Source organism: Clarias gariepinus, chromosome 1, assembly GCF_024256425.1.
Source record: "Clarias gariepinus isolate MV-2021 ecotype Netherlands chromosome 1, CGAR_prim_01v2, whole genome shotgun sequence".
Lineage (NCBI taxonomy): Eukaryota > Metazoa > Chordata > Actinopteri > Siluriformes > Clariidae > Clarias > Clarias gariepinus.
In genome coordinates this window covers 51,603,643-51,629,599 of record NC_071100.1, presented here as the reverse complement: position 1 = coordinate 51,629,599, position 25,957 = coordinate 51,603,643, and the positions used below count along the sequence as shown (strand labels likewise).

Here is a 25,957-nt window from a genome sequence, read left to right as displayed (position 1 = left end):
GTTCTGTCCTCGTGTCCCCACTTTACTCCTGTGTGTCCTGTTTGTTATAAATACTTGTCTATAGATGGAGATGATCTACGTTTCTAACAACGTTCCCGACGTGGAGGACGGAGGACAGCTGCACGCTCCATTTACTTCATCCGCAGATAAACATTTAGTTAATGCCACCACTTTTAGTGCTACTGTTGACTCTAAAACTGCAAACTCAAGCTTTGTGTGTGTGTGTGCCATAAGGTGGTTGTATTCATCTCTTTATGGGGACCCTGTCCTGCTCACACATCCACATCACCTCGATAATTTAATCAGTTCGATGCGGTTGATTTAAACTCATCGTGTCTTTTCGTGGACTCCACTTTAGTGTTTTATTTTGATGTTCAATCTTGATACTCATCAGCTTTGGTCACGCGGTTCATTCACTTGTGGTGTTTACGGTGTAATTGAATCCAGTCCTGATTGACGTCCCAGTATAACATCAGACACAAATGATACGGTGAGGACACAGGTCCTGGTCCCCACAAATTAGACCCCGCCTTGCTCATTTTGGTTTAAGACAACTAAAAAAAACTAAAAAGTCTGTGTGTTTTCACTTAAAATGGAGTACAGGGGTCCGTTCTTCGTACGTCGCTAACTCAGTTAGCTGGATTTGATTGTTGTGGATTTGTCCTGATCTTGGATTGTTTCGTTCTTCGATGCGCTTCTAGCATTTGTTGTCATAGCAACATATCCGTAAGCTTGAACCTGCTCGGGAGCAGGTTTATTTCATGTAAACAGGATTTAGCCTGCGCTCCTGGCGGGTTATGATTGGTTAAAATGGCGAGGTCACATCTGATTGGTTAAAGAGCACGACTGACTCACGTGGAAAAAGAAAAGTATATGCCCCCTGCCATGGACAACACATACACACATAATCGCTATCAAATATTATATATGAACATAAATTCATAGGTTTATTGTTATTAAATATGATATTACTATTATAATAAACCTTAGGCACGAGACAGCCGTCAAGACCATTAATACAAATTCGTGTATAATGTTTATTTTGTAACACATTTATTTTTCAGGGGTTTGTCATAAAAATATGCTATATATAATATTATATATTAAAAATAAATATTTTATAATGATAAATTGGACGAAACTAATTTTATTATAAAATAAACTATATAAAAGTATACATAATATTTCTATTTTTTTTCATGTACAACATATTTATTTTCATATTGCTTATTTTATTTTATTGTCTCATGTAATTTGTAATTTGTAAACCATTAACCTATAAATTTATGTTCAAATATAATATTTGATAGCGATTATGTAGGGGGGGCAATCCATGGCAGGGGGGCATTTTAGCGCATAACACGTGTTACAAAAAAAAGTTGAGCCGCTCTTTTTCCATTTTGTCCACCAATCAGAGGGCTTGTGATCAGTGTTTCTACTGTCGATGCATATCGCCTTTTAAACCAACGCACGAGCGCGCAATAATCCTAGACAACTCAATCCAGATATACTAATCATCAACAACAGGTGAGCTCGAAGAACCGAATTAGCCAGATCGTAATTAGCACGATGATCTCATCTTAGATGTGTCAATTCATCTCGGATGTGTCAAGCGACGTACGAAGAACGGACCCCAGAGCTCGCAAAATCGCGAGCCCGACGTCCCGGGGCTATTGCCGCTTTTCCATTTTTTCGCAAATGTAGCTGGGTAATTATGTAATTTTTGGGCATCAATTAGCCACTGTCAATATGTGAAATACTGAAATCGCGTTTGAATTCGCGCTTGTTTTTTACTTTCACTTTGCGATCACACGAACTGTGTATATAGAGAGCGTCAGGACTGATTGGTCAGTGACGGATTAATTGCGCACCAATTCCTCTGACATCATCTCATCACTCATTAGCTCACTATTTAAACGTGACAAGTGAAATCCCCCACCGCAAGCTTAAACATGTGATAGAGGTTGATTGCGCAGAGAACTTAAAAAAATCACTGAGTTTTATCTGTGTGTGCGTTTGCAAAATTTACGCAGGTATTTTAGTTCTGCTGAGCCAAATAAGACGGGTCAGGGTGAAGGAGGGACGGCCAAAGAAAAGCCCACCACAAAGCGGAAAAGTTATGACAAATCAGACATGAGGCAAAAGAAAGCGCAGCTTTTTGGTTTCATGGACAAAATAATTTCTCTGGCTGGAATATGACAAGCTAAATAACATAAGGTTCTGCCGGGTGTGTCGTGAGTTTCCCTCGATTTCTGACTCGACAAGTTCCGATGGTAAAGACCCCATCAGATCCCATGAGAAATCTCTCCATCACAGGACATGTACTGGTGCCCAGTCTGCAGCACCAATCGCAAAAAACATACTAAAAATAAACCAAGCACAATGAAGTCCTGGGAAAGCAGTTTAGAACAGCGTACTATGTTGCAAAGAGTGAACTAACACTGGCAAAATGTATCAGTCTTAGCAAACTTCAAACACCAACGTCGAGTGGCATTTACTCATCTGTGACTTCAGTGGAAATTCAGAATCCGCCACAGACTGGTTCATGTTCCACACAGTTCTTACAACAAGTTCAAAAAAATTTCTGTTCAATTAGAACCAAATATTTGAGTTGATGATTAACATTTTTATAAAGTTGTTGTAGTTTGTGTTTTAACAATTTTTAGATTGATGTTTTGTTTCCTTTACAATATTAGACATTAAAAATAATCTCCTTTTTATGTGGGATACTTACATTTATTTTGTGGAGTAAATGTGAGGACCAGGAGAACGTCCTCGTGTAACACAGTGTTTATGAAGTGTTCTGGGCTTCTACATGAACAGCTCCAAACTGCTGTATGACCTGTTTGTGTGCATTATTTATCTGGAAAACACTTTTAAACATGGTATGGACAAGGGACGAAGGACTGTCCTGGTCCCCGTTAGACAAAAGTTAGCACTAGCATTTCAACGGTGAGAAAATAAACTCAAACCCTAGGACCAGCAGGACATCTTAAACATTCGAATAAGTAGCAACGGTAACAACCTCAGGTCCCCACATGTACTCAACGTGTGTGTGTGTGTGTGTGTGTGTGTCCTGTGCTTTTAAAAAACAAAACACATTTTTAATGTCATGAAAGGTAAGTAAACTTGAGGACTTCCAGAACAACCTGTCAAATAATGTCAAATAACCTCAAGTAAGTGTTTATGTTCAGCAGGTCCCATTAGTCCTGAGGGTGTGTGTGTGTGTGTGTGTGTGTGTGTGTGTGTGTGTGAGAGAGAGAGAGAGAGAGAGTGTGTGTGTAATGCATATTGAGGGAAAGTAGAAGGTCCTCATTCTGTCAGTGTGCTGTTGGTCCCCATAACAGTACTACATGAGTGTGTGTGTGTGTGTGTGTGTGTGTGTTAAGAGCAGTGTGAAAGTTTCTGGTTAGTGCTTGGTGACGTCACCACTGGGCACTGCCTTTCATTACTTAAAGTCATCTTACACACACACACGCACACACACTCACTCCCACTCGTGCGGCGGTGGAGATGGCGCGCTCCCGGGCGTCGGCCAGAGGTGGCGGTGTGTGTAGCTGGGTGGCGGCCGTGCTGGCACTCTGGTCCATGGTGTCGGTGGTGGTGATCATGGTGTGGGCCACATGGGCCCCCCGGGCGGGGGCGGGGCGGTGCGAGGCTCAGTGGCGCGCCCTGCTGGAGAACATGGAGGGGGCGAGAGTGATGTGGGAGAGAGAGAGACAGACGGCTGAGAGAGAGAGACAGCTCAGCACCGACACACAGACACGACTGCAGCGAGAGATACACACCCTCACACACACCATCACACACACCAACCTGACACTCTCACGCCACCTGCGCACACAGGTCAGTGTGTGTGTGTGTGGGTGTGTGTAACCGTGTTTATGTTACTAAGTAGTGTGTGTGTAGTTCTGTTTTGTTGTCATGTGTATACTGTGTTTAGAGTAACAGTGTGTGTTATGTACTGTAGTAGTGTGTGTGTGAGGGTGTGTGTGTGTGTGTGTGTAGTATTTTAGTATGTGTTTTGTGGTTGAATGTAAAAGTGTGTGTGTGTGTGTGTGTCGTGTATTAGAGGCTGTTGTGTATCAGTTGCTAATAGCAGTGGTTATAAGTAACGTGTGTGTAGTGTGTGAAGCATGGTGTGTGTGTGTGTGTGTGTGTGTAAATGTTCTCAAATTCAAATCAGTTTGGACAAATGGATCCTGTGTGTGTGTGTGTGCGTGTGTGTGTGTGTGCGTGTGTGTGTGTGTGTGTGTGCGTGCGTGTGTGTGTGCGTGTGTGTGTGTGTGTGTGTGTGTGTGTGTGTTCCAGACAGTGACTTTGCTCTATGTAAGGAATTTATGTTTAATATTTGATAATGATTTTAAATTTGACAAACAGATGAACTCGGTGTTTAAATCTAGTTTCCTCCAGCTGAGGGTTTTATCTAAGATTAGACCGTTTTCATCATTTACAATCCTGAGAGAGTAGTTTATGCTTTTATTTCAACTGGACTGGATTACTGTAATGTGTTACATACAGGATCCAGTGGGCCGTCTCCATCTCTCCCTCTCTCTCTCTCTCTCCCTCTCTCTCACCTACAGCTCGTCCAAAATGCTGCTGCTTGACCTTTAACCTGCACACACAAACACGCCCACATCACTCTGGTGTTAAAAGCACTGCACTGGCTCCCTGGTCACTACATGAGCAATTTATAATGTTCTTATTTGTTTTTAAATCACTGGTTTTACAGCCGCATACAATATCAGGAGCTCTCAGATCCTCAGTCTGTCTGTCTGTGTGTCTGTCTGTGTGTCTGTCTGTCTGTGTGTCTGTCTGTCAGTCTGTCTGTGTGTCAGTGTGTCTGTCTGTCTGTCTGTCTGGCAGTCTGTCAGTCAGTCTGTCTGTGTGTCTGTCTGTCAGTGTGTCTGTCTGTCTGTGTGTCTGTCTGTCAGTCTGTCTGTGTGTCTGTCTGTCTGTCTGTGTGTCTGTCTATCTGTCTGTGTGTCTGTCTGTCACAAGCTCTAGATTAAAGCTCAGAGCAGCAGCAGCAGTAGAAACTCTTAAATCCAGACTCAACGCTCTTCCCTTTTCAGAGACATTTGATCATCTAATTTACTTTATAGTTTCTTTTATTGATTACTTATTCTAATGAAATGATTTTAAAATGATTTCATTTGATTGATGTTTTAATTAACTGTCATTAACTGATTTTATTTACTTTTTACATAGTTAAGTCTAATTTTAGCTACTTTCATTTATGTTGTTTATTCCTGGTTATTTATTTTTTCCTTATCATCGTACAGCACTTTGGTTGTTTTTTTTTAAATGTTGTTGGTGTGAAAAACTATTTGCCCCCTTCCTGATTTCTTATTCTTTTGCATGTTTGTCACACAAAATGTTTCTGATCATCAAACACATTTAACTATTAGTCAAAGATAACACAAGTAAACCCAAAATGCAGTTTTTAAATGATGGTTTTTATTATTTAGGGAGAAAAAAAATCCAAACCTACATGGCCCTGTGTGAAAAAGTAATTGCCCCCTGAACCTAATAACTGGTTGGGCCACCCTTAGCAGCAATAACTGCAATCAAGCGTTTGCGATAACTTGCAACGAGTCTTTTACAGCGCTCTGGAGGAATTTTGGCCCACTCATCTTTGCAGAATTGTTGTAATTCAGCTTTATTTGAGGGTTTTCTAGCATGAACCGCCTTTTTAAGGTCATGCCACAACATCTGATTAGGATTCAGGTCAGGACTTTGACTAGGCCACTCCAAAGTCTTCATTTTGTTTTTCTTCAGCCATTCAGAGGTGGATTTGCTGGTGTGTTTTGGGTCATTGTCCTGCTGCAGCACCCAAGATCGCTTCAGCTTGAGTTGACGAACAGATGGCCGGACATTCTCCTTCAGGATTTTTTGGTAGACAGTAGAATTCATGGTTCCATCTATCACAGCAAGCCTTCCAGGTCCTGAAGCAGCAAAACAACCCCAGACCATCACACTACCACCACCATATTTTACTGTTGGTATGATGTTCTTTTTCTGAAATGCTGTGTTACTTTTACGCCAGATGTAACGGGACACGCACCTTCCAAAAAGTTAAACTTTTGTCTCGTCGGTCCACAAGGTATTCTCCCAAAAGTCTTGGCAATCATTGAGATGTTTTTTAGCAAAATTGAGACGAGCCTTAATGTTCTTTTTGCTTAAAAGTGGTTTGCGCCTTGGAAATCTGCCATGCAGGCCGTTTTTGCCCAGTCTCTTTCTTATGGTGGAGTCGTGAACACTGACCTTAATAGAGGCAAGTGAGGCCCAAAGCTTTAGAAATGGCTTTATAACCTTTACCAGACTGATAGATCTCAATTACTTTTGTTCTCATTTGTTCCTGAATTTCTTTGGATCTTGGCATGATGTCTAGCTTTTGAGGTGCTTTTGGTCTACTTCTCTGTGTCAGGTAGCTCCTATTTACGTGATTTCTTGATTGAAACAGGTGTGGCAGTAATCAGGCCTGGGGGTGACTACAGAAATTGAACTCAGGTGTGATAAACCACAGTTAAGTTATTTTTTAACAAGGGGGGCAATCACTTTTTCACACAGGGCCATGTAGATTTGGAGTTTTTTTTTTCTCCCTTAATAACGTAAACCTTCATTTAAAAACTGCATTTTGTGTTCAATTATGTTATCTTTGACTAATAGTTAACGGTTTTTGATGAGCAGAAACATTTAAGTGTGACAAACATGCAAAAGAATAAGAAATCAGGAAGGGAGCAAATAGTTTTTCACACCACTGTACATTTGACTTGACTAGCTGTGTGTGTAGTGTAACAGTGTGTGTGTGTGTGTGTGTGTGTGCAGGTTGTGATGAGGGAGAATCTCTCAGCTCTACATGACGAGGTGCAGCAGTCCAAGCATGTGGTGGATAAACTCACCACTGAACACACACACCGCACAGGTACACACACACACCGCACATACACATTGCACAGGTACACACACACATACACATTGCACAGGTACACACACACACACACACACACACACAGGTACACACACAGATAGACACTGATCAGAATACGCACTGTGTGTGTGTGTGTGTGTGTGTTTAGATGAAATGAGCAGACAATGAGCACATATTTCCATATTAGAGCTGGAACTCTCTGATGATGTCACTAAGGCACAGAGGTCACATGACTATTAGTAGCAGCAGGAGTTTTGTTGTTGTTTGTTGTTGTTTATTTGTTTCCCTGTGTTTACTTGTGTATGATGATGTTTGCCGCTCAGCACTGATCGAGGAGCTGCAGGTGAACTTATCACATGACCAGCATCAGCTCGACTCGTGCTCATCTCTCTGTGACGCTGCGAGGAGTCGCTACGCCGCCGCGTGGAGTCAGAGACAAGCCTGCGAAATACACACCAAATACCTGCACACACAACTGTGAGTGCGCACACACACACACACACACACACACACACACAGTGGCTGATGTTCACAGCACCTCCTCTCTATGTGTTAGCTCCAGAGCTCCCTCTGCTGGTTAGGTAGCAGTTTCTGACTCCAGTTACACAGCTCTATCGTATCGGCCCAACCAAAGACCAGAATGACTATAAAGTTTTTCTCTGTGGTGTGTGTTTTGCAGTGAGAAGTGTGAGCTCGGAGTGTGATGCTCAGCTGATTTCTACCCAGCAGAAGAAACCCATCAAGACCGCCTGTTTCACTCACTTTCCCTGCGCACTATCTAGTGTTCATTACCAGCTGTTTTCTCTGCTTAAATACACACATACTTCACACTTCTGGATTGTTGAGTTGTGAAACACACTGAATTATTTTCATACACACACTCTTAGCTTTTATGATTTTAAAACACTGCTGCAGAAGATGTTAAAGTTTTTTTTTAAAGCTACAATTATAATAATATTAAATGTATATATAATAAATATATGAATAATATAATAAACGGTGAGAAAAATTTGTTTCAGACATTTTGCAAATCTGTTAATTCAATTCAGTTCAATTCAATTTTATTTGTTTAGCGCTTTTAACAATTGACATTGTCGCAAAGCAGCTTTACACAATCAAAAGAATTATTTACCTTTTTTAAATCACAAATAAAGTGTATTTCTGTAAAGATAGTGTGCAGACCAGAGGTGTGTGACAACACCCCGGACCAATTTACAATGTGACTATAATATTAATAATAATAATAATAATAATAATAATAATAATTATCATCATCATCATCATCAAATCACAAACATCTTTATTAAGTCAGTCTTCCTTTAAAAAACGTGTACAGGGCATGAAAAAAGAATTATGAAAAGGGATTCCCCCCCCCAAACACACACACACAATTTAATTAAAAAAAAACTCATATATTCTAGATTTATTACACATAAAGTGAAATAATTTAATTAATTAAAAAATTAATTCTTTTTGGTTTCAATATCGATGATTATGGGTTACAGCTCATAAAAATCTAGTATCTAATTATTTTAGAATATTTAATTTCAAGTTTAAGTAAATTACTGTTCATACAGTACAAACACTGTGTATCTCTTAGTCTAGTTCAGTACACACATGGGGGAGACTGCTGACTTTACTGTTTCCCAGAAGATGATCACTAATCCCCTTTATAAGCAGTATAAATCCAGAAGGTGCTATATCAATGCATATTCATGAAAAGTTAAAAAGTGTGCTAGGAAAAGTTGCACAAGCAACAGGGACGACCACAGTCTTAAGAAGATGTCAAGCAAACCTGATTTAATACCCTATTAAAGCTTCAAAAGGAGTGGAGTGAGGCTGGAATCAGTGCATCAAGAGCCACCATACACAGACATCTTCAGCACAGAAGGAGCATCTACCAGGAGATTTTATCTTGATGCTCCTGTCTGTTGACAAGCTGTATGGGGATGCTGATTTTCCAGCAGGATTTGGAACTTGTCCACAGGGCCGAAACTACCAATAACCAGTTTACTGACCGTGATATTACTGTGTTTGATTGGCCAACCAACTCATCTGATCTGTCGCCTATAGAGAATCTCTGGGCTATTGTTAAGAAGAAGATCCAACAATACAGATAAGCTGAGGACCGCTATCAGAGTAACCTGGTCTTCAGTAACGCCTCAGGCATGCCACAGACTGATCACCTCCATTCCATGCTGCACTTATGCAGTAATTCAAGGAGCAACAACCAAGTACTGAGTGCCTGACACATTTTAGTTGATGTCTAATGAATGTAATGTAATGAATGTTGAAATATTGTGTGTATGTCCTTTACCTCAGTGGTCCCCAACCCCTGGGCAGCGGACCAATACCTGTCCGTGGATCAAATGGCACCGGGCCGTACAATAAATAATCAAATATTTCCGCTATATGTATTATCTGAGTCTTAACGATATTTTATTTTGAAAAAACTACTCTGAAAGGCTGGAAAACCAGTTTCTGCAAACAACCCTGTTTCAAGGTGGAAAGGCCTGAAAGACATCACTTACTACAAGGCGTCATCCCCCAACTCTGTTGTCGAAAGACTTCAAGGAACCAACAACTGGTTGATGACCTGAATAAGTTCTATTGTAGATTCGAAACTCCCCGTTTCACACCACACACCTGTCCTGACCATCTCTCTACACCACCATTAACACCGCTGGCAACCACCGTTCTTCCAGAAGCAAAATCAGATCTTCCAGAAACGAAAGAGAAGGAAAGCTCCAGACTCAGGTGGCATTATGTAAGCTTGTCTAAAATTCTGTGCTGACCACCTGGCCCCATCTTCACACAGATCTTCAACAGAGCATTGGAACTATGTAAAGTCCTTTCTTGCTTTAAACGCTCCACAATCATCCCCATTCAAAAATAAATAAAAAATCCAGAATACAGACCAGTTGCCCTAACATATGTGGTCATGAAGTAATTTGAAAGACTTACGTTGATCTAGCTAAAGGACATCACTGGACCCTTACTGGACCCTCTGCAGTTTGCTTATAGAGCAAACAGGTCTGTGGACGATGCAGTCAACATGAGACTGCACACATCCTGCAACATCTGGACAAACCAGGGACTTATACAAGGATCCTGTTTATAGATTTTACATATTACACCATTCCAGCACTGCTCCAGACCAACCAAACCCAGCTTATTTTTCTAGCTCTGTTTGTCAGTGGGTCACCAGCTTTCTGACAGACAGGCAACGGCTAGTGAGACTAGGGAAATTCATGTCCAACAGCCACACCACAAACACTTGAGCCGCCCAGGAATGCATTCTCTCCCCACTGTTCTGCTCCCTATACACCACGACTGCACATATACAGACTCCCCCTGTCAATCTCTTGAAATTTGCAGACGACACTACAATCGTCAGCCTCATCCTGGATGGTGACAAGTCTGTATATAGAAGCAAGAATGAGCAGCTGGCTGTCTAGTGCAGATCATTGTGGACTTCAGGAGAAACCCCTCTGGACTTCCTCCACTCACCATCATGAACAGCATTGTGACAGCAGTAGAGTTACTCCTGTTACTGGGCGCTAACCTGAAGTCCTGAAGCTGACTCCATTGTTAAAAAAGCCCATCAGAGGTTGTATTTCCTTCATCAGCTGAAAAAGTTCAACCTGCCACAGCAGCTGCTCACACAGTTCTACTTAGCCTTTATTGAATCTGTCCTGTGGACTTCAGCAACTGTTTGGTTTAGCTTAGCTACAAAATTAGGCATCCGATTCAATCTGCTTGCCCCCTACATTCCGACTTGTTCACTACGTTCCTCCAATCCTGTTTTTTTTGTTGTCCCTCGGTACCGCCTTTCTTCAATGGGCGGCAGATCATTCAGTGTTATTGCTCCCAAACTCTGGAACTCTCTACCACACTCTCTCCATTCTGTAAACAACATCTCCATATTTAAATCTTTACTCAAAACTCACTTGTTCTCCGAATGTTACACCTGAATCCACCTGTCCTCTGTCTTTTTTTTTGTCTGTTTGTTGACTGTTTTTCTACTCATTGTAAAGTGTCCTTGAGCTCTGGAAAGGCGCTATATAAAAACAATTATTATTATTATTATTTGATAAAATAAGTCATATCATACTCCATTTGTTGTAAAAAAAAAAAACTTTTGTGTTGTGTTTTGTTGTTTTTGGAAGCTTTAGCCATCCAAAAATACATAACAATATAATCATATTGTTGCATATAAAAGCAATCAAAACATTTAGAAAAGACATGTAAATAAAGTAAAATATGTAAAAACCTCACTTAACCTTAATTTATGATTCGTCTTGCCAATGGCTGTTTCTTGCTACCGTCCCTGATAACATTCTAGTCCTCACTAAATCTTGTACAAAATGCAAAAACATAAACCCACAAAAATATGTAAACTTGCTTGGCTTCTCACTGATGCAAGTTTTGAATGGCTAACAAATGCAACTTATGTCGTGTTCGGTTCGCCTCGGTTCTGTCGCTCGCGTGTGGAAAATGCTTCATATGGCGAGGCAATTTTTTTGCAAAATTTTAGTTCTTAAGACGAGGGGCGTTTGTATGTTGAGGAACCACTGTATTGTACTTTTATTTTACACGGACAACATCTCATTTATACTGTGGAGCACTGAGATATCATTTAATATTAATAATAATAATAATAATAATAATTTAAAGTTTTTCCCACTCTGGACAATTTATTTGCATTTACACCGTAAGTATGTTTTGGGATTAAAGATTTTTTTTTTCGTCAGAACTAGCATCATGTTTTATTTTTTTGCTGCTTTAAAACCTAATAGAGAATGTTAATAATTGTGGAGAAGAAACTGATGTTGTTAAATATATTTGTAGGTTAATGAGGTGTTTGTAGGAAATATCACAAGCATTTACATCAGTTGTTGATTTAAGTCCAACATTACCTCTCTCTCTCTCTCTGACTGACTGACTGACACACACACACATACACACACGGGTGTGAGGCAGGTCTTGGTGTTTAGCTAACCCCATGCTAGCTGTGCTAACACCCGGATTTATGCTCAGGCGCAGCGCGCGGCTACTGAAGGGGTCCTGAAACCACAGCGGAAATAGAGGGAGAGAATCTGCAGAGAGAGAGAGAGAGAGAGGGAGGTAAGTAAAGAGTTTATACTCTAAATCAGAGGCCGTGTCCGGTGTGGGATTAGTCGCAGCGCTGTAGGACTGCGTTAGAGCTCATAACGCCGTGGTGCACGAGAGGCGCGGGCTTTAGATGCTGGTGCGCGCGCTCCTCCTCGCGCTGTAGTTAGCCTCGGTGCTAGCTGTCAGTATTTATCCGAGTGCAGGGCTGATTTAACTGTGTGATCGCGTCATAAATAGAAACTTCATTTACATTTACATGTCGTCAGAGTGTTTAATGTGTATTTAATGTGTATTAAACGCTCTCTTTGTTGTCCTGTGGGTTCAGAGTTTAATTATCTATTCATTAATGAAACCCTGCAGGAGTATTATACTGGGCTGAGGAGTTATTTACTTTATTCCAGGATAAAGGTCACGGTGGGTGGGGTGTGGGTGGGGAGGGGGCGTGGCTCAGAATATGTCACAGACTGTATTGCAGGATTGTAAGGTGATAATAATAATAACAATAATAACAATAACACCATGCCAGCTCGGGTAACATCTGGGAAGAGGTGTGTTTAGAGTTGTGTTGAGCGGTATAAGTACGGTGTGTGGGGTGTACTGCACTGTACGGTGTGGTACAGGTGTGTAGCGGTGTGGTACGGGTGTGTAGCGGTGTGGTACAGGTAGGGCTGGGTAAAAAATCGATTTAATCTATTTATCGATTTTTTTAATTTTACAACAATTTTTATTTTGCAAACTCGAGTTTTTTGACACAATAGTTTTTTCGTACTTTTCCGCGTTTCGTCCTTGTTGGTTGCCGTAGCGCGGTATGAGCCAGCCGCCGCCCCGCCTACACAGTCAAAACAACATGGCAGCGTGTAGCAGAGAACTACTTCCAAAGAAAGGCACAAGTAATTCCGTAATTTGGAACTGGTTTGGTTTTGATGCAGCAGACGAAACACAGACGAAGCCTTGCTGCAAAATATGTTTCAAGGCTGTTGCTACTGGAAGCAGCAGTACAACAAATCTTTTCCAGCACCTGAGGAATAAACATCCCGAAGAATGGGAGAAGTGCAGCCGGCTCCGTAGCGAAAGCGGCTCCTCTAGCACACCTGTTATAAAGCAAACTACACTTCCCGAGAGCTTTACAAACTGTGTACCGTATGACAAGAACGGAGCGCAATGGAAAGCGATTACTCAGGCGATCACGTTTTATATTGCCACAGACATGCTGCCAATTTATTCTGTTGAAAAGCGAGGCTTTAATCACATGCTGAAAGTGTTAGATGCGAGATACGTTGTCCCCAGTCGCAAGTATTTCGCCGATGTAGCGCTGCCTCATAGCATCATAAATCATAGAAATAAAGTTGCACTTTTAACACTATATCTGATGTCTGCAGCCATTTTTTAAGTGCATTGGAAAAAAAATTGAAAATCGAATCGAAACTCGAATTTTTCTTTAAAAATCGAAGATTTTTTTTTTAGGCAAAATCGCCCAGCCCTAGGTACAGGTGTGTAGCGGTGTGGTACAGGTGTGTAGCGGTGTGGTACAGGTGTAGTGCGGTGTGGTACAGGTGTAGTGCGGTGTGGTACAGGTGTAGTGCGGTGTGGTACAGGTGTAGTGCGGTGTGGTACAGGTGTAGTGCGGTGTAGTGCAGTGTGTGGTACAGGTGTGTAGCGGTGTGGTACAGGTGTGTAGCGGTGTGGTACAGGTGTGTAGCGGTGTGGTACGGTGTGGTACAGGTGTGTAGTACGGTGTGGTACAGGTGTGTAGTACGGTGTGGTACAGGTGTGTAGTCGGTGTGGTACAGGTGTGTAGCGGTGTGGTACAGGTGTGTAGCGGTGTAGTGCGGTGTGGTACAGGTGTGTAGCGGTGTAGTGCGGTGTGGTACAGGTGTGTAGCGGTGTAGTGCGGTGTGGTACAGGTGTGTAGCGGTGTAGTGCGGTGTGGTACAGGTGTAGCGGTGTAGTGCGGTGTGGTACAGGTGTAGCGGTGTGGTACATGTGTGTGGTGTGGTACATGTGTGTAGTGCGGTACATGTGTGTAGTGCGGTGTGGTACAGGTGTGTAGCGGTGTAGCGCGGTGTGGTACAGGTGTAGTGCGGTGTGGTACAGGTGTAGTGCGGTGTGGTACAGGTGTAGTGCGGTGTGGTACAGGTGTAGTGCGGTGTGGTACAGGTGTGTAGCGGTGTAGCGCATCAGGTGTGTGGTACAGGTGTAGTGCGGTGTGTATCGGTGTGGTACAGGTGTGTATCGGTGTAGTGCGGTGTGGTACAGGTGTGGTCTGGGTGTGTAGCAGTGCTGTGCATTATGGTACCGGTGTGGTGTGGTGTGTAGCGATGTGGTGCGGGTGTGTAGCGATGTGGTGCGGGTGTGTAGCGATGTGGTGCGGGTGTGTAGCGATGTGGTGCGGGTGTGTAGCGATGTGGTGCGGGTGTGTAGCGATGTGGTGCGGGTGTGTAGCGATGTGGTGCGGGTGTGTAGCGATGTGGTGCGGGTGTGTAGCGATGTGGTGCGGGTGTGTAGCGATGTGGTGCGGGTGTGTAGCGATGTGGTGCGGGTGTGTAGCGATGTGGTGCGGGTGTGGTGCGGTGTGGTGCGGGTGTGTAGCGGTGTGGTGCTTGTGTGGTACAGGTGTAGCGGTGTAGTGCGGTGTGGTACAGGTGTAGTGCGGTGTGGTACAGGTGTGTAGCAGTGCGGTGCATTATGGTACAGGTGTGGTTTGGTGTGTAGCGATGTGGTATGGGTGTGTAGCGGTGTGGTGTGGTGTGGTGTGGGTGTGTAGCTGTGTGGTACGGGTGTGTAGCGGTGCGGTGTGGTACTGACTGCACTATTTTATGTTTATCTAATATCTTAAACTGTTCTATTTTTATTTTAAATTATGTTTTTATTAGTTTTAATTAGTCTTTTATTTTTAATTACATTTTAATTAGTTTAAAGTTTTGTTGCAAACTGCATTTATTTTTATTTTAAATGAAATTTAAAAGTTTTTGTTAAAATGTCTTATTGCTATTATCTTTTATTTCATTTCATGATTATTTTCTTTTCTTCTATGTAAAGCACTTTGAATTACCACTGTGTATGAAATGTGCTATACAAATAAACTTGCCTTGCCTTGCCTTGCCTTGGTACTGGTGTGTTAAGGGTGTGGTGCGGGTGTGTAGCGGTGTGGTACGGCGTAGTACGGCGTGGTACGGGTGGGGTGTGGTGCGGTGTGGTGTGGTACGGAAGTGGTGCGGTGTGGTGCGGTGTGGTACGGAAGCGGTGCGGTGTGGTACGGGAGCGGTGCGGTGTGGTACGGGAGCGGTGCGGTGTGGTACGGGAGCGGTGCGGTGTGGTACGGGAGCGGTGCGGTGTGGTACGGGTGTCTAGCAGTGTAGTGTGGTGTACGGTGTGGTACAGGTTTGTACTAGGCTGGTAGGGGTGTATTACAGGTGTGTAGCGGGGTAGTACAGTTGTTAAGCGGTTTAGTACAGTGTCTTACAGGTATGTAGCAGTGTAGTACAGGTTTGTAGCGGTGTATTACCCTGTATGTTACCCTGGTGTGTAGCGGTGTAGTTTAGTTATTTAGTGGTGCAGTACGGTGTGATACAGGTATGTAGCGGTGTAGTGCAGTGCACGGTGTGGTACAGGTGTGTGGCGGTGTGTAGGTGCTATCTTTGTCATGGAACAAAGTGTTCGGTGTTAAGTGTTGATATGGAGAACTGGGGCGGAACAAATCTGCTAACACTGAGCTTTTGAACAGCTCTAACAGACACGACACCGTGGATGATGAGGTTTATAACAGATCTGCAGAACAGGTTCAGAGCTTCTGTAGTCACAGGAATCCAGGTGAGGAATCGGAGCAGCTTTGAACACGGCCTGGTGCAGAGGTGGAGTGCGGTGTGACAGTTGGGAGGAAAATCGTGACGGTTTTGGTGATCGGTCTGGTTCATGAGAACACTATATATCCCTGCTCTGGAACCGTGCTCGAGACTACCTCTTCAAGTGTGGTGTACTCTGGCACAGATCAAATCAGATATGGAAACAGTAGATCACCGTTTAGACGTGAGGTCATGTTTATTTCCGAAATATCAATAATATTAGGCGTAGCACAAAGACTAACTTTCTTGTTCTCTTCTTTTCTGTTCAATGTCTATTCACAAACAAAGGAGGTGCACACTTCCACCTGCTGTAACGGAGAGTGTAAATACACAAGCGTACCTGAGTACAGAGAACAAAAAAAAAAAGAGGTGAACACTGGCCAGCAGGGGAAGTGAGGTGGGGGGTAGTCGTCCCTGGGCGTGGTACAAATCAGTCGTGTTTAATGTGAAAAACCTCCTCAAGGTTCGACGTGGGTTTGGTGCAGAAAGACAGGGCACGCCTCTTAGCTTTATTGCACAGAGTCGGTCGTTATAGCCGGGCATCAGGGTGTAAGGGGTTTTAATGTTTAACTTTTCTCTAAAAGTAAACGAACACCACCAGTGTGGTTGTGATTCAGAGGGTCGACAAGGTGTTCACAGTGCAGATCATCAGTCGTCACACCCTGTCATGTTTCTGCTCCAAACAGAACGATGTTCCTGATAAAGAGCCGAGACATGTCACCATGAGCTCCTTGGAAACGTCCTGCCGAAAAACACGACGCCAAACCTCAAAACAGCACGCTCCGGTTCCACCAGGGGAGAGCTCTGGCGCCCCCTCCAGACCTGCGACTGTCCGTTCTGCAGGAGAAGAGAAAAAGAGAACGAGAGGAAAAGCTGCGAGAGCTGCTGCACAGCATCCTGAGCCCACCCCTTCACACACTCGCACACCTCACACACCTCACACACCAGCCACACATGGACACTTGCCTCAGAAGACCTCCACATGCTCTGAGAAGAGCGCTCCGAGAGGAAGGAGAAAGAAAACTGAGAAGGCAGAGAGATCAGACTTTATCCCTGAAGGGAAATCAGACGATCGTACTGATCCTGATCCCACACGGACTAAGCAGCAACAAGCCAAAATAACACAGACACACACTCAGGGACAGAAAAGAGCTGCTAAACACACACATGATACACTAGTATGTCCGAGTTTGCAGCAGGACACGCCCGTGACCTCGTCCAAGTCTGATTCGGGCACGAGAGCGCCAGGGAGGGGACGAGGACGCCACCCCAACCCCCGCCTTGGCTCCACGCCCCTGACCGAGCCACAGATCAGCCCTGAGACGGTAGCAGTTCACTTCCTCTTATTACAATTGGATTATTCTAATGCAAAATTCCTCTCATTATATTATGTTGAATTTTTCCTGTGAGATTGGCTGAAGCACTGGATTCTCCACCTTTCACATGTTTTTCAAATTGTTGTTTTTTTCCCCTCCAAACAGGAAACATTGGCAGAAAATAGACCTAGGTGTCAGAACCGTGACACTCAGCAGAAGAAGAGAACGAGGAAGAAGGCGGAGCAGGGAGTGTGTGATGCGCCACCCATCAAACGTCAAAGGAAAAAGAGAGCTGCGAGGGCGAAGCTTCCTGAGAACCAGCGAATCAGGACGCGCTTTGTGCTGCACGATTCTGAGCAGCTCGAGCCAGGTACACACAGACGGTGCATACACCCGGGGTGTGTCTGTGTGTGTGTGTGAGGAGCGAGGCGATGCTCAATGTGGTGAATATTATGGGATATTGTGTGATTGTGTTGCAGAAGACGCGCTCTCGTCCTCGGACCTGTCGTTCGAGCTGAGCATACAGGAGGACAACCTGTCTCTCACACACTCTCTCTCACTGGAGGAGGACGATGAGGAGGACGAAGAGCTACCCTGCTTCCTACAGAAGATCAGACAAAGTGAGTCTCCATTCCGTCGCTCCAGAACCGGCTCAAACTGGACTCAAATCCCACATTACCTCCTTTGTTGTTGTCTTTGCTTGATGCAGGATGATAACGTGACTCTTCTGAAGCATAGGAAAATTGGAAACATCTTCACACATAGCTGTGTGAGGAATGAGAAGCTCCTCACTGCACCAGTTAGCGTTCATTTTGATCACTGCAGGAATTATCCAATCAGAGGCAATTAAATATTTAAATATTTGCATATTTAAATCCAAACAGCAGGGAGTGTATGTCAGGCAGTAACTATTCCATCCTTTTTATTGTTTCATTATACACACGCTCTTCTGTGTGTGTGTGTGTGTGTGTGTGTGTGTGTGTGTGTGTGTGTTCCAGAACCCTTTCCAATCACAATGGGGCAGTGTGTGTGGTGTAAACTGAGGAAATACCCCTTCTGGCCAGCTATGGTACTACATCTTCATTATTATTATGATTATTATTTTTATTAGATGTATTTTCGGTATGAGAATCTGAACGTGTGTGTGTGTGTGTGTGTATTTTCAGGTTAAGAGTGTGAACCGTAAGGCTAAGAAGGCCAGCATTGTGTTTATTGATCAATTTCTCTTTGCTAAGAAGTTTAAAGGGTAAGTGTGTGGATTATTTTTGTCAACTACAAAAACAACTACAGTGTGTGATGATAAACTAGAGTGGGTATTGATAAACTACAGTGTCTGTGTGCAATAATAAACTACAGTGTGGGTGTTGATAAATTACAGTGTGTGTGATGCTAAACTACAGTGTGTGTGGGTGTTGATAAACTACAGTGTGTGTGAAAATAAACTACAGTGTGGGTGTTGCTAAACTACAGCGTGTGTGATAATGAACTACAGTGTGTGTGGGTGTTGATAAACTACAGTGTGTGTGTGATAAACTACAGTGTGTGTGGGTGTTGATAAACTACAGTGTGCGTGGGTGAAAATAAACTACAGTGTGTGTGTGTGATTAACTATAGTGTATGAGTGGGTGATGACAAATAAAAGTGGGTGATGTTAAACTAAAAATTTAAATCAAATTCAAATTTTATTTGTCACATACACAGTTATACACAGTACGATGCAGTGAGATGCTTACACGACCACTCATGACCACAAAAATTTTTAAAAAGACAATTAACAAGGAACGAGAAATAGAAAATAGTAAAGAGACAATAAATAAATAAATATCTTAACTATGATAAAGTAGAACAAAATATACAAGAAATTTCAAAATGTATAAGAGACCTGTACAAGACAAAAATAAATTTAAATGCAAATATGTGGAATGAATGAAAAATGTCCAGACGTGTGTAATTGAGCATTGTTTGTGCAAATGTGCAATATGTGTGCAAATGTGCTATGTCCATGATTGTCTGGTCTACAGTGCGTTGGGGTGTGTGCACAGATGAATAATGTCCATAAGTGTCCATTTCTGTGCAAGTTTGCAAAAACGTGGAGATGATTAATCTTGGTTGATAATCTGGTTGAGAGACTGTATCGCCTGCAGGAAGAAGCTCCTCCTCAGTCTCTCTGTGTTGGCCTTCAGGGAGCGGAAGCGCTTTCCTGACCGCAACAGAGAGAACAGTCCATTGTTGGGATGGCTGAGGTCCTTCACAATCTTCCTGGCCTTGGTCCAGCACCGCTTGCTGTAGATCGAGTGCAGGTCAGAGAGCTCTGTGCGGATGATGTGCTCAGCGGAACGTACCACCCTCCATAGAGCTCGTCTGTCCTGCATGGTGCTGTTCCAGAACCAGGTTAAGATGTTTCCCGTCAGGATGCTCTCTATGGTGCAGGAGAAAAAGTTTCTGAGCACCTTGGAGGGAAGTCTAAAGTCTCTCAAGCGCCCGAGGTGGTAGAGATGCTGTCTGGCCTTTTTTTACCACGGTGTTGATGTGACAGGACCATGCCAGGTTTTGCATGATGTGAACACCGAGGTATCGGAAGCTGTCCACTCTCTCCACTAGGCTCCTGTTGATGACGCGGGTCTGGTAGTTCCTCTCCTGCTTTGTACTAAAGTCCACTATCAACTCCTTTGTCTTGCTGACGTTCAGGAGGAGATTCTTCTTCTGGCACCAGTTCCCCAGATTTCCAACCTCCTCCAGGTAGGCTGTCTCGTCGTTGTCAGAGATCAGGCCCACCATGAGGGTGTCGTCAGCAAACTTAATGATGGTGGTGGAGTTTGCAGTCATAGGTGTACAGTGAGTACAACAGAGTCATGTCCGCCCATCCTTACTGCCTGTGGTCTGCCAGTTAGGAAGTTGGAGATCCACTGACACAGAGATGAGCTGAGTCCCAGGTGCTCCAGCTTGGTGGTGAGTGTGGAGGGAATTATGGTATTAAATGCAGAGCTGTAGTCGAAGAAGAGCATTTTAACATAATTCCCCCTCCAAGTGTCCAGGTGAATGAGTGATGTGTGTAGGCGATGGGGGATTGCATGGTCTGTGGAACGGTTTGGGTGGTATGCAAACTGTAGTGTGTCCGGTAGTGAAGAGATGATGAAGTCCTTGACCAGCCACTCAAAGCACTTCACCACTACTGAGGTGAGGGCTACAGGGCGATAGTCATATAGTGCTTTATAGTCCATTATTGTCCTTAGTCCCTGCCACAGGCTCCTAGAGTCACTCTGTTGGAGCTGTGACTCTAGTTTCCTCCCGTAGCGCTGCTTCGCCTCTTTCACCGCCTTCTGCACGTTATTAGATGCCGCCTTGTATCTTGGACATTCCATGTCCCCCGACGCAAGTCCTGTGTTGTAGGCCGCGGTGCGAGATCTCAGAGACCCACATAAAGTGTATGTGGGTGTTAATAAACTACAGTGTGTGTGTGTGTGTGTGTGTGTGTGTGTGGTGATAAAGTACAGTGTGTTTGATTTTAAACTATAGTGTGTGTGTGTCTGTGTATAATGATAAACTACAGTGTGTGGGTGGTGATAAACTACAGTGTGGGTGGTGATACACACAGTAGATTATCATCACACACACTGTACTTTATCACACACACACACACTCACACACACTGTATTTTATCAACCACCCCCACACACACACTGTAGTTTATCATTGCACACACACTGTGGTTTCTCAAGACACACTGTAGTTTGTGTGTGGGTGGTGATAAACTACAGTGTGTGTGTGATGACAAACTGTGTGTGTGTGTGCGCGCCTCGGTGTATGATAAAGTACAGTGTATGTGTGCAGTGATAAACTACAGTGTGAGTGTTGATAAACTACAGTGTGTGAGTGGGTGATTTTTTTTAATTAATTTTTTTTAATAAATAAAATTTTATTTGTATAGCGCTTTTAACAATTGGCATTGTCCCAAAGCAGCTTTACACAATCAAAAGAATTATTTAAGTTTGTATGGAATTTGAATGTGTATGAATCAAAATGGTCAGTTTGTCCCTGATGAACAAGTCGAGGACGACAGTGGCAAGGAAAAACTCCCTGAGATGGTAATAGGAAGAAATCTTGAGAGGAACCAGACTCAACAGGGAACCCATCCTCATCTGGGTGATAACGGATAGCAGGGATTGATCTGCACTCATACTGTGTGTTAGGAGGCTGGAAGTTTAGTATAACAGGAGATGTGGAGAAGTTCATATGGAGTCCAGTTGGAAACTGAGGTAGACTTGTATAAAGTTCCAGTCCTGAACTATCGAACAGTCAAGTCCTAGAGGAAAGGGGAGAGAGAACAGAAGAGAAGAGATAACAGTTAGGTCTGGTCACAGTCATATAATGTATAATGTAAATGTATATTAACTGTAGAGTGCAAGCAGAGGCTCCGGCAGGACTAACTATGACACCATAACTAAAAGGGGAGGAGCCAGAAGGAAACACAGACATGAGGGGGAACTGAGATGTAAAGCAACCGATCACCTCACCGTCAGCAAACCTGAGTGATCAATGAGGGTGGGGAAGACAGCATCTAAACATACCAGTTCACCATAATACTCTACGTCCATGAGTCCCCCAGATCTGCTCCTTTACCTAAGGCTAATCTATTTATAAAAATGCTTGAGTAAATAAATAGGTTTTTAGCCTGGACTTAAACACTGAGACTGTGTCTGAGTTCAGAACAATTATTTGGAAGACTATTCCATAACTTTGGGGCTTTGTAAGAAAAAGCTCCGCCCCCGGCTGTAGTTTTCATAATATGCGGTACTGATAAGCAGCCTGCATGCTTTGATCAAAGTAGGCGTGGCGGATCGTAAGACACTAGCAGTTTAAAAGTAGTAGTTTAAAATCAATGCGAAATTTCACAGGGAGCCAATGAAGTGAAGATAAGGTAGGTGTGATGTGCTCGTATCTTCTGGTTCTAGTGAGGACTCCTGCTGCTGCATTCTGGACTATCTGAAGCTTGTTTATGCACCTAGTTGAACAACTAGACAGTAGGGCATTACAATAGTCCAACCTAGAGGTGATAAAAGCATGAACTAGTCTTTCTGCATCGTTTAGCGACAATATATTTCTTATCTTGGCAATATTTCTGAGGTGAAAGAATGCTATCCTGGTAATATTATCTACATGAACTTCAAATGAAAGGCTGGAATCTATAATCACACCGAGGTCTTTTACTGTTGCACTTGATGGAACAGAAAGGCCATCTAAAGTTACAGAGTGATCTAGAATCTTACTTCTAGCTGTATGCGGCCCTATGACTGGAACTTCTGTCTTATCAGGATTAAGCAGAAGGAAGTTAATTAGCATCCAATTTCTTATGTCCTGCACACATTGCTTAACTTTAGTAAGCTGGTTTATCTCATCAGGTTTTGCTGAGACATATAACTGTTTGTCGTCAGCATAACAATGAAAACTAATACCATGCTTACGGATTATGTTGCCCAGAGGAAGCATGTAAAGGGAAAAAAAGCAGTGGGCCTAAAACTGAACCCTGTGGAACACCAAACTCCACTAGAGAGCATGCAGAATAATCACCATTTAAGTCTACATACTGATACCGATCAGTCAAATAGGATCTGAGCCAGGAGAGGGCTGTACCCTTAATTCCTACTACATTTTCTAATCTGTGAAGAAGAATAGCGTGATTATTGGTTTTAAAAGCTGCACTGAGGTCGAGTAATACAAGCATGGTTACACAACCCTGATCAGAGGCCAATAGGAGGTCATTTACTACTTTAACGAGTGCTGTCTCTGTACTGTGATGAGGCCTAGGGTTATAAATGTATATATAAAATGTGTTCAATGTGCTGCCCATTGTGTTGGATTGTCAATGCAACCCTCTTCTCCCACTCTTCACACACTGATAGCAACACCGCAGGAGAAATGCTAGCACATTGATAGCACATTTTATAACACATTTATAACACATTTTATAAGTAGTCAGAAACTTGTAAATAACTCGTGAAAGAATAAAGTTACATTAAAACCTAGCACACCATTGCTTTTTTGTGAAATTCCCAATAAGTTTGATGTGTCACATGACCCTCTTCCTATTGAAAAAACAAAAGTTGGATCCAAAATGGCCGACTTCAATGGCCGTGTGTGTGTGCTAAACTACAGTGTATGTGTGCAATAATAAACTACAGTGTGTGTGGAGGGAGGGGTGATGATAAACTACAATGTGCGTGGTTGATAACCACACACACACACACACACACACACACACACACACACACACACACACACTGTACTGAGTGTGTGTGATAATAACCTACTGTGTGTGTGTGTTTGATTATAATCTACTGTGTGTGTAATGATAAACTACAATGTGTGTGTATTTTCTGCTGCAGTTTATCTGTGTCTATGAGGAATCTGAAGCCATTCGACTGTGAGGAGCATCGCCACTTCGTGGTAAAACATCATTACTCTGTTTAATTATTACATTATATGATGTACAGACATGTGAAGGAGTGTGTGTGTGTGTGCGCATACGCGCTTACAGGACATAGCCAAAGAAAAGTACGGTGAATCCATCACTTGGTGTCTGAAGATCATTTATGACTACAGGATAAGCATTGGTGAGTGTATATATACACACACACACACACACACACAGGACTTACTGTCAGAGAGTTAATGACGTCAGCACACTGACACTCTGTGTGTGTGTGTGTGTGTGTGTGTGTGTGTGTGTGTAGGTTGTGGCTCATTTGTCGGCTCAATCATTGAGTACATTGCTCATGATATAAGTGAGTTATGGTTTAACATTTCTTCTGATTAATATTAAAATAATTATAAATTACTTTATGATAATGTTATTAATGTAATGTAAGTTGATTGGCGTTCACACTGCAGCTCTGTGATTGGCTGGCTGTGTGTGTGTGCGTGTAACAGGTTCCCCTCTGAGGAGCGAGTACCAGAAAAAGTCGCTGGACCTGCAGTCTCCCACTCAGAGTCTGATGGAGCAGCAGGATGGAGATTCTGAGCTCCAGGACCTGGATGAACACCCTGACCTCCTGCATGACGTCCACATGGAGAAGAAGCTCCTCCCCGACCGCACACAGGCAGCCCGCAACCGCGCCAACCAGAGGCTGGTGGACTTCATCGTCCGGAAACAAGGGGCGCAGAACCGCTTACTGGTACACGACACACACTGGGCACAAAAACACATGTGAAGAGACAGGGCTGGGGTTCAGTGTGTGTGTGTGTGTGTGTGTGTATACACCATCCTGCAGGCAGTGATTAACGGCCAGGAGGAGTCCAGGTGGCTGCAGGACCTGCACAGCTCCAGCCGCTTGGTGGTGGGACAGGTGTACCTGGAGGACGACGAGCAGGTGGATGAAGTCTACAGCTACCTGGTGGAGCTGTGTGAGAGCGCCGCTAAAGCTAACCCTTCGGTGGAGACGTCCGACCGCATCCGCTTCATCATGGACGTCCTCTTTCCTGAGGTGATCTTTAAGACAAACACACACACACACACACACACTGCGTTACATACATACAGAAAGGGCCTTGTCCCAATCTCAGCACACAGGAGTAACAGTGTGTTAAAGGTAACCATGGCAACGACAATTTATAGATTGATACTGCGAAAAGAAAGGAAGGGTGGAAGAATGAACCTCGTGTGTGTGTGTGTGTGTGCACCAGGCTTTGATTCATGCGATAGCTGCAGTAGATTGTTTGCCTCTGGATAAAGCTGAGGAGAAATATCGCCAAGGTCCTCGCCATAGCAAAAGGTAAAGTGTCTGTTTTTTTCATGTTTTCACTTCATTCGAAATTTTAAAGTCACAGTCAGAACTTACCAGCTGTTCTCTCTCACTCTCCCCCTTCTTGTGTGTATGTGTGTATGTGTGTGTATGTCTCACTGTAGAGAGAGACAGGAGTTTGACCTGATGATCGAGCAGCAGCAGATGAAGCTGAAGCAAGCAGGATGGTCGTCCTGAACACCACATTATCAACCATGTTGTTATTGTTATTATATTATCATTTTTTTATTACTATTATTATTTTGACTCATCGAAATGAAATACATTTTTAATAAAATAGTCATGGACTCATGGATTAATTAGATGTTATTTAAAAAAGGAATTATACTTTGAGCCACGCGTCGTGTCCCCTTAGCTATTTCAGGAGAGAAGGCTGTAGTACGGTGGCCCCTCAGGGCCGAAGCGCCTACTCAAGTTACTAATATCGCTAATTCTGGAGCTGGCGGCGCCTTTCTGTGCGTTGCGATCCTCATTAGAAGATCTACACTCGCTGTGTATTGTTGGTGTGAGTAGAACGCTCAGCAGGGCAGCTGTAGGAGCCAAGCAGAGATATCACGAGCCGACACACACCTGAGGTCGCATTACCCGCAGTGTGAGGTGTGAATAACCTCAAATAAACTCAGGATGAGTTTCATAAATGAGAACATTATTAATAGCTTCAGAATTCCCGTTTGTAAAAAGTCTTTAGCATTAGCGATAAGCATGAGCGTTAAAGCGTCGATGCTGTGTATAAATTAATACGAACATTCTAGACGGAATTGCGGCTTCAAAGAACACCTGAAAGCGTGACGCCTCTGACTTTGAGTATCGCTAAACGTTTTCTGTTTCCAGTTTTGTTATTGTTTAAGAGCTTAACGTTGTGTGAAATGTGTATTTGCATTCTCTAAAAAAAAACAAAAAAAAAACAATGAAGTGGTGATGCTTTGGGAAGGTGTTATGAGTTGAAAACAC

The 25,957-nt window shown here is 43.2% G+C and overlaps 2 protein-coding genes across 3 annotated transcripts; both read left to right on the top strand.

The window, feature by feature from the left end:
- Positions 1-3,502: 3,502 nt before the first annotated feature.
- On the top strand, positions 3,503-7,873 carry LOC128530757 (uncharacterized). Its single transcript, XM_053504861.1, has 4 exons — positions 3,503-3,846; positions 6,832-6,928; positions 7,258-7,411; positions 7,614-7,873. The coding sequence occupies exons 1-4, from the start codon at positions 3,514-3,516 to the stop codon at positions 7,636-7,638; spliced, it is 609 nt and encodes a 202-aa protein (XP_053360836.1). The 5' UTR covers positions 3,503-3,513; the 3' UTR covers positions 7,639-7,873.
- A 4,291-nt stretch (positions 7,874-12,164) lies between these two features.
- On the top strand, positions 12,165-25,299 carry si:dkey-127k13.1 (PWWP domain-containing DNA repair factor 3B). 2 transcript variants are annotated; one of them, XM_053497485.1, is made up of 13 exons: positions 12,165-12,185; positions 16,578-17,216; positions 17,373-17,577; positions 17,687-17,827; positions 18,206-18,276; positions 18,374-18,453; positions 23,591-23,651; positions 23,743-23,818; positions 23,939-23,989; positions 24,135-24,379; positions 24,476-24,688; positions 24,888-24,976; positions 25,111-25,299. In XM_053497485.1, exons 1-13 carry the CDS (start codon positions 12,180-12,182, stop codon positions 25,181-25,183), a joined length of 1,950 nt encoding a protein of 649 aa, XP_053353460.1. In that variant the 5' UTR covers positions 12,165-12,179; the 3' UTR covers positions 25,184-25,299. The 2 variants fall into 2 exon arrangements, with proteins under 2 accessions (XP_053353460.1, XP_053353459.1); XM_053497484.1 differs by lacking the exon at positions 12,165-12,185 and adding an exon at positions 15,427-16,075.
- Positions 25,300-25,957: the final 658 nt, after the last annotated feature.